This window comes from Canis lupus, chromosome 8, assembly GCF_011100685.1.
Source record: "Canis lupus familiaris isolate Mischka breed German Shepherd chromosome 8, alternate assembly UU_Cfam_GSD_1.0, whole genome shotgun sequence".
Lineage (NCBI taxonomy): Eukaryota > Metazoa > Chordata > Mammalia > Carnivora > Canidae > Canis > Canis lupus.
This window is the reverse complement of record NC_049229.1, coordinates 32717669-32726549: the sequence shown is the minus strand read 5'-3', so window position 1 is coordinate 32726549 and position 8881 is coordinate 32717669. Positions and strand designations below refer to the sequence as shown.

The following is an 8881-nucleotide window of genomic DNA, read 5'->3' as shown; positions in this document are numbered from 1 at the left end:
TGACTGGAACAAGTACTACCATTAGGTCTCAATTTAAACCCCAGTGGTCAGTGTTAAGTCCTTGATTCAGCAGAAGTGAGCTGGATTGGTAAAATGTTGGAGATGTTTAACCTCTGCGGTAGTCTTCTAAAATTTAAAACCAGAGGGAAACGTGGTACTATCAGTAGTGAGTTACACACCAAGTGAGTGCCAAAGTTCTTACCTGCTAGCTAAATTTAGAAACTGATTGCAAGAGAAATGGTACCAGGGTTTTGTTTTTGTTTTCTTTCTAAATTTCTGTATATTAATTCATTTAAGTGATCTCTACACCCAACATGAAGCTTGAACTCACAACCACACATGATCACGAGTCACACGCTCTTCCTACTGAGCCAGCCAGGCTCCCCTGTTTTCTTTTTTATGGTCTAGTGTTAATCTCACTAAAAATAATCCTACTGGGGAAAAAAATAGATATAGGTATCTTTAAGCAATCAGACTTGCTACAGATATTAGAAAGCTTTGTCTGAGAGGGAGTCCCCACATTGTTCCCAAGTCTTCCTCACGTGGTATGATTGGCACTGACATTCTTGAACCTTGTCAACAGCCAGTGCTCCCAACACGCTGTTAGATCACAATGAGGTTGAATGATCAAATCAAGTTACAAGATGACTTTCTATACATGTTCATATTTCCTTTAATAATACAGTGGGGTTATACTTATTCTTTAATTTAGTGTGCAAATCCCTGTTTCTACTATGTCAACTATGGGCTGGCCTTGTTCACATTTGAAATTCCTGAAGGAGGTGTGTGTATGAGAAAGAGAGAGAGACAGAGAGAGAGAGAGAAGGTGGCATATCTAGAGATTGTTAGGTTTGTAGCCAAGTTCTGATTCCCCCATTCTCCTACTCTTCCTGGGCCAGGAAGGAAGACTAGGTAACATTTCCTCAGGCTGAATGGCTGTGGGGCTCCCTCTGACACTTTTCTGCGCTAAAACATGTGGATGTGTGGATACCACAAGATATAATTCTGCTGCCTGCACCAGTAGTAAAGAAAATCCCAGGGATCCCTGGGTGGCGCAGTGGTTTGGCACCTGCCTTTGGCCCAGGGCATGATCCTGGAGACCCGGGATCGAATCCCACATCGGGCTCCCGGTGCATGGAGCCTGCTTCTCCCTCTGCCTGTGTCTCTGCCTCTCTCTCTCGCTCTCTCTGTGACTATCATAAATAAAATAAAAATTAAAAAAAAAAAGAAAATCCCAGTGTACTTTAGGGTGCAATACTGACCAAGATAGGGGGGGTAATAATCTTTCATTTTACAAGAACAGATAGGCATTCTGCTAAGAAATAAAATGGTTAATATATTTAGAATAATCACTAATACTTATTAGATAGTATTAAAATCTTCTGGCCCATGAAGCCATTAAATTTACATCAAACATCTAACCAACTAATTATAATATTAATGGGGAAAGAAAAAAGTATGTTGCAGAACTTTTTATTAATTTATTTTTTACAAAAATAGCATTGCTAGATACAAAATATTATCTATGTTTAAACATTCCAGACACGAGGCAAGTGATTGCATTGTCAGAGAAAATCGGCCTCCCCTCAAGTTAATGGCTGATATTATGATGCTCTAAGCCCCCATTAGCTATCCATTCTGATCTCAGATTAATCGGGCACAGCCATGAAACTGGGATTGGTTGTTGTCTCCATATTACCAGTTTCAACTGCAGAAGACGACCAGTAATCACTTTATCACCGAGTACAGTAGAAGTCAGGGAGAGATGGTAATTCACATCTACCAGCATCATATTCATATATATGTGTGTGTGCACAAGTGTGTAACACACACACACTTGTTTATTTGTTGACTTTCCATGTGTCTGTCGTCTCACTGTAGAAGATGAAATTTTCACTTTAAATTTATTTTTAACCCCTCAGTACTCAGTCCAGGACTTGGAATACAGCAGGTGCTTAATACAAAGAAATTGTTGATACATAATGATGATTCTAGCAACCAAAGGCAAGGCCAGAAGGCATTTATCTGTCTGTTTTGTACCCTCTCTACCTTGATAGAGCCCTCACTTTGCTCTCTTATCTACCCATCCTGTTTTCTCCTCTCTACCTTCCAGTCTGTTTGTTCATGCTGGTATTAAATTTAGTTTCTAGAAACCAGATCTGTAACATATAAGGGCCACAGGATAGAGGCTTCCCATCTTAGCCTGGCATTTATGGTTCTACAACAGTGCTTTTCAAACTTTAATGTACATACAAATCATCTGGGGTCTTAAGAATGCAGATTCTGATCTGGCAGTTTGGGGATGAGGCCCAATAATTTGTATTTTATTTTATTTTATTTTATTTTATTTTATTTTTTAAAGATTTTATTTATTTATTCATTCAGGAGACACACACACACACACACACACACACAGAGGGAGAGAGAGAGAGAGAGAGGCAGAGACACAGGCAGAGGGAGGTTCCATGCAGGGAGCCCGACGCTGGGCTTGATCCTAGGTCTCCAGGATCACACCCTGGGCTAAAAATTTAAAATTTTTAAAATATTTTATTTATTTTAGAGAGAGAGTGTGTGTGAGTACACAAGCACGAGTAGGGGGTAAGAGGAGAGGCAGAGGGAGAAGCAGACTCCTCTGAGCAGGGAGCCTTCCAGGACCCTGAGATCATGACCTGAGCTGAGGGGAGACACACTCAACTGAATGAGCCACGCAGGTGCCCCAAGAATTTGCATTTTTAACAATATCTCACACCATGTGGATGCTGCAGGTCCTGGTCCCACATTTTGAGTGGCAAGTTTCTACAATACTTGGCCAGGCCCAGGTGTTAAATGTTTTTTGAGCTTCATCTCAATTCATTCCCTATCCTGTAGCCTATATTCTAGCAAAACTGTTGTTCTTGGCATTCCTTGGCAATTCTCCGACTTGTGCTTTGATTCACGTTATACCCTTTCTGCCTGCTAAACCATTACTCATCCTTCCAGACAGCTCAAATATCACCATCTCTGTGAAGACTTCCAGCTCAGCTGCCGCCTCCTTGGCCAGCTAATCCCTCTGTCTACCAAGTTCTCACAGCACTTTGCTAGTACTAATGTTTAGCACTTATTACAAGTTATCATAACTGTTTGTTTACATGATTGTCTTTCCAGCTAGACCATGAGCTACACAGGGCAGGGGGCCAGCCAAGCCTTAGCCATCTTACAGTCTCAGCACCGTATAGCACACGCAATAGTTCTTTAATAAATACTAGTTGAGTTGAATTGAATGGATTTTTCATTATCAGTCTTCTGCAGAAGACTTTTAATGATGAATGTTTTGAGACAAAAGATATCTTGACAGAATTGAAAGGGAAGTCACAGGGGATCATTGACATTAAATGATAATTAAAATGCTGTAACTAACTCATCTAATAAAATAGGCACCCAGCCACTATTTTGTTGACGTTAAATAATAATTAAAATGCTGTAACAAGGGATCATAGTCATTATGATAAACCATAATTATATTAATAATTAATATTAATAATCAATAATATTACTAATATTATCATCTGTGATAATTGATTATAATTATTATTGATAGCTATTATTTATCTACTGAATGATGACTATGTACCAAGCACTTGCTAATTATTTAGAGATATATATATTTTTAAAGATTTTATTCATTTATTCATGAGAGACACAGAGGCAGAGAGAGGCAGAAACACAGGCAGAGGGAGAAGCAGGCTCCATGCAGGGAGCCTGATGTGGGCTTCAATCCCGGGACTCCGTGATCACACCCTGAGCTGAAGGCAGACGCTCAACCACTGAGCCACCCAGGCGTTCCTAGACTTTTTTTTTTTTTTACAAGCCTATTTTTAGGTAAGTAAAGACGCAGAGTTTTGAGGATAGATCCAATGCTGCATCCCCAGGAAATGATAGAGTTGGGATTTGAAACCCAACTCGTGGATCCAGGCCATGCTCTTAGCTATTTTTCTGATGCTGGAAGGATAGACTAGTTCTAGGGCTCTGCAAAGTATGCTTCCTAAAGCATTCACCAATTATATGTACTCTAAATGCAGTGAGATTTCCCTCCAGGGCAGGCATCCTAGGCCCTTTCCGTGCTTTGGACTCCTTTGAGAGTCAGCTGATACTTACAGACTCTTCAGAACATTAAAAAAGTTTTCTTCTTATGTCAAAAGGGTTTTATTTGCAGGAGAATGGGACCTAATGGAACAAGTCAAATCTCATGTCATCGACTGACTCCCTGAGACTCCTTGTCTCTTCTCCTCTGTGATCACTGAAGTGGAATCAGCTGCAGGAGCTGCACATTCTGGGAGAGCAGGGACAGCCACAGCGCCCCCAGCAGGCAAGCTGGCCAACTCGCCAATACCCACGGTGATGACATTTTCAGTACTCTCCTATTCAACTCACTGATGACTTTGATGAGAGGGTCATCATCAGCCTCCATGCCCACACTGTCCAAATCTTCTTGATGCCCTTGGCACTGGATGAGGCATTGCCCCCAAGGGTGGCCAGCAGGTAGGGGGCCACGTAATGCATCTTCGGGGACAGGGACTGAAGGGCTTTTTTTATTTTTAAGAAGATTCTATGCCCAATCTGGAGCTTGACCTCACTACTATCAAGAGTCGAATGCTCTACTGAGCAAGCCAGCCAGGCTTTTTAAAAAATATTTTTAAAAAATATTTTATTTTTTAATAAACTCCTCAGAACTTTTTAAAAAATATTTTATTTATTTATTCATGAGAGACATAGAGAGAGGCAGAGACATAGGCAGAGGGAGAAGCAGGCTTCCTGCTAGGAGTCTGATGTGAGACTCGATCCCAGGATCACCGGATCACACTCTCAGCCAAAGGCAGAGACTCAACCACTGAGCCACTCAGGTGCCCCTCCTCAGAACATTTTTAAATGCATTACAAATATGTAGAATTGGGGCAGCCCGGTGGCTCAGCGGCTTAGCACCACCTTCAGCCCAGGGCGTGATCCTGGGGACCTGGGATTGAGTCCCATGTTGGTCGCCATGCATGGAGCCTACTTCTCCCTCTGCCTGTGTCTCTGCCTCTCTCTCTCTATCTCTCAATGTCTCTCATGAATAAATAAATAAAATCTTTAAAAAAAAAAAACTTGAAATACAATGAAAAACATTTAAAAAACAAAATAAAACATTAAAATATGTAGAATTGCAAAGGAAACCAATTAATTGAATATGGTTATGAAAATAATAAAAAGCTTTGATATAGTAATATGTGCCTTTTTTAATGCCTTAAAAATAAGATCTAGCAATTAGTCTAATAATGACTTCAATTCTGAAGTATTGATGGGCCTAAACAATATTTTGAGATATCTGCAACTATTGAAATATGAAAATATCTGTGATCTCTATTCAAGACGATGTCACAGGCACTGCTCAAGGTACTGAAGTTTGGTGCTTGTATTCATAATAGAAAAAAAATGCTAAATTTCTATAAGAATCACAATTAAAGATGTGATTTTTTTCTTCCATCCAAATTCATGGGCCACCACCACCCACCACCCGCCCCTGAACTCTATGTACAAACTATTTGGTATATGTATATGTGGGGACTGATCCTATGAACTTCAGATTAAGAATCCATGTTCTAGAGAGGCAGAATTTTCTGCCTTTTTGAAGAGGTTGGAGTACTCAGAGGTAGAAGTGAGTTAGGTGGAAAATAATTGTCATGTGCATAGAAATGGCACAAAGTTGGTGACAAGAGGTATGTAGTGAAGGAATATAATAAGGAGAGGGAGGAGAAACCTGGCAGCTTCTGAGCTTTGTAATAGGTAAGTAGCTCTTCCTTTGTGGAGTTAACTCAGAGATTTTCAAAAGAGGATGGTGAAGGAATACTTGGAGGAATCTTAAAGTGTACATACAAGTCTTAACAATTAGAAGAAATTCTGTTGCTGTCCCCAATAGAAAGAGACATTGTGTTGTTACTATACTGAGGAGCACAAAGGGATGTGTGCCTGCAGTGGTTATGTGAAGGTAAAGTGGGCAATGTCCCCATCTTCCTGAACTATATAGTGATATGTAGCAAGGATCATAAAACCCACTACCCTCTATCTGCTTCAACTGATTCAAATGGAAACAAATGACACAGTGTAAACCCTAACCTAGTATATATCTTTATCAACTTTGAAGAGATAAGCAATCCAAAGCTTGGAGGCACAGGTGGTATTTCGATCACTCAAAATTGCAAGTTTGTCATTCTAATGGTATCAAATGCCTCCATTTGGCATTCAAGTACACTAAGATCTAATTGCTTTTTTTTTCTTTTAGGGCCTGTATCCTTTTCTCATGAACTTTATATTCTTGGCAGTTAGACCTATCAAAATTCTATGCCCACTTCCAGTTTATTCTTCTTTAAATTTCAACACCAATAATGCCCTTTCTCTTATCTCAATCCAAAAATCCTACTCATCCTTTTTTTTTTTTTAAGATTTATTTTTTATTTAAGAGAGAGAGAGCACACACAAGTGGGAGGGACAGAGGAAGAGGGAGAGAGAATCTTCAGCAGACTCTGCAATGAGCATGGAGCCCCACATGGGGCTCAATCTCACGACCATGACCTGAGGTGAAACCAAGAGTTAGATGCTTAACTAAGTATGCCATCCCGGTACCCACCCACCCATCCTTTAAGGTTCAACTCAAATTCTCCCTCTTTAATAGCATTTTGTCTTTATTTCTCTTATGATATTTAACTTTCTTTGTTGATACTATGGACATCAACAGTTGTGGCTTTTGAAGAAAAACCATGCTAGAAAAAATGCCTGATGATGGAAGGAAAAGCAGAATAGAAAGTAAAAAATAATACTTATGGCTTTGGATAGTTCTATATCAATAGAATACATGAGTATATGAGTAATAAAGTGAACTTGGAGTATTAACCGAGATTGTAAATATAATCGCACAGTTATTACCCTAATGGTAATAATAGGATTACAAATAGAATGTGGCAAGTAAAAAAAAATATGTATATTTGATTAAGAAATTAAAACATTTCCATTAGAAGTGAAGTATAATAAGATATATAGGGCAGCCCCAGTGGCGCAGCAGTTTAGCGCTGCCTGCAGCCCAGGGCGTGATCCTGGGGACCCGGGATCGAGTCCCACATCAGGCTCTCTGTATGGTGCCTGCTTCTCCCTCTGCCTGTGTCTCTGCCTCTCTGTGTGTGTGTGTGTCTTTATGAATAAATAAATAAAATCTTTAAAAAAATAAATAAAAAGATACGTAATTTATATTAGCTTGGAGTGACATGATCAGAGGTGTCTTCTTATGATGATGACTGTGGTAGTAGCTGAAGGATGAATTATAGCTAAGAGAGATTTAAAGTAGAAAGACCAGTTGACAGCCATTTAAATGGGGCACCTAGCTGACTCAGTGGGTAGAGCATGTGACTCTTGATTTTGGGGTCAAGAGTTCAAGACCCACTCTGGGGGTAGGGTTTACTTAAATTTTTTAAAAAATAAATAAATAGTTCAAGTGAGACATAATAAATACCCACTTAAGACTTTAAGGTTTCATATCTAGGTGCTTGGGTATATACAATGACATTCTTAAAAAGAAAACATGGAAAAGGATTTGGGGGCATGTGGTGGCTCAATTGATTAAATGTCTGACTCTTGATTTTGGCTCACATCATGATCTCAGGGTCATGAGATTGAGCTCTGAGGTGGGCTCCAAGCTTAGCAAGGAGTCTACTTGAGACTTTCTCCCTCTCCCCACCGCTATGTGTGTATGCTCTCTCTCTCAAATAAATAAATCTTTTTAAAAAAATGATTTGGGAGGCAGTAGCATGAAAAGAATGGTTTGGGCTCTAAAAGCTATTGGGTTGAAATGCAGGAAAAGTGAGAACTTCCCAATCAAGAAATAAATGCAACTGTAGACTGAATTAGTAGAACTGCAATGTCCTGATCATAACCAGAACTGCAACCAGGTCTGGGTTCACTTTATGAAGGAGTTTGAAAAATATGGTGACTTGCAAATTCTCTCAGTTGAAGAATGCTGGAGGAAGTTTGGAATATTTAGTGAATAGGGAGGATTTAATCACTGCTTTTATATAGGTGAGGCATAGGAAAAGTAAAGAAGGAATTAATTATATTTTAGAGCGAAAGGTGGTGGGAGTGGTGGTAGATAGAATTACAAGGAGAAAATTTTTGACTTGTCCTAAGAAAGAATTTAGCAACAATGAGAGCCACCAAATACTGGGAAACACTGACTTGCCGAGGAGTGAGCCCTTCATCTGTGAACCACTCATGGAGAAACAGGATGAAACTTTGGTCATATTTAATAAAAGGAATTTCTGTAGTCTATAGAAGGGAGTTGAATTGTGGGATGTTTAAGGTCTCTTGCTACTTTAAAATCTTTGGTTTAAAAAAATTTAAAAATTAAAAAAATAAAATCTTTGGTTTTTATTCACCAAGGAAACCTTCCTTATCTCCTCCTGTCCTGATGGGAGTTAGCCTCCTTCTCTGTGCTCATGAAGCTATCCCTGTCATACTGATACCACATGTTGTGGTCATAGGTTGTATTGCTTCCTATTTGGACCGTTGTTTCTTTGAGGGCAGGATTGCCTTTTGTCTATATAGTCCATTGTCTAGTGCTGTGTTCAGCACAGAGTATTGGCATTCAGTAAATGATTGTCAAATGTTGAATAAATACATGAACGGAAATGATTTGTGTTCGACTATGAAATATGAGTCAAAGCAGTGAAAGCTGGGACACTCCAGTTTGCAGTTACCTTCAGCAGGGAAGTCTCATTCTTATAAATTGTGTGCTTTCTTTTTCTTTTCTTCCCTAATGCAGACTTATTTATCAGGAATATGAGAAAGTTGGAGCTTAATGGAATGAAATCATCTTATCTGA

The 8881-nt window shown here is 39.4% G+C and overlaps 1 protein-coding gene across 1 annotated transcript; it reads right to left on the bottom strand.

The window, feature by feature from the left end:
* Positions 1-4223: 4223 nt before the first annotated feature.
* Positions 4224-4539, bottom strand: LOC100687065 (60S acidic ribosomal protein P2-like). The gene is given in 3 exon segments (XM_038545969.1): positions 4224-4399; positions 4402-4464; positions 4467-4539. Coding segments are annotated over 3 exon segments (312 nt in total).
* Between the last annotated feature and the right edge of the window lie 4342 nt (positions 4540-8881).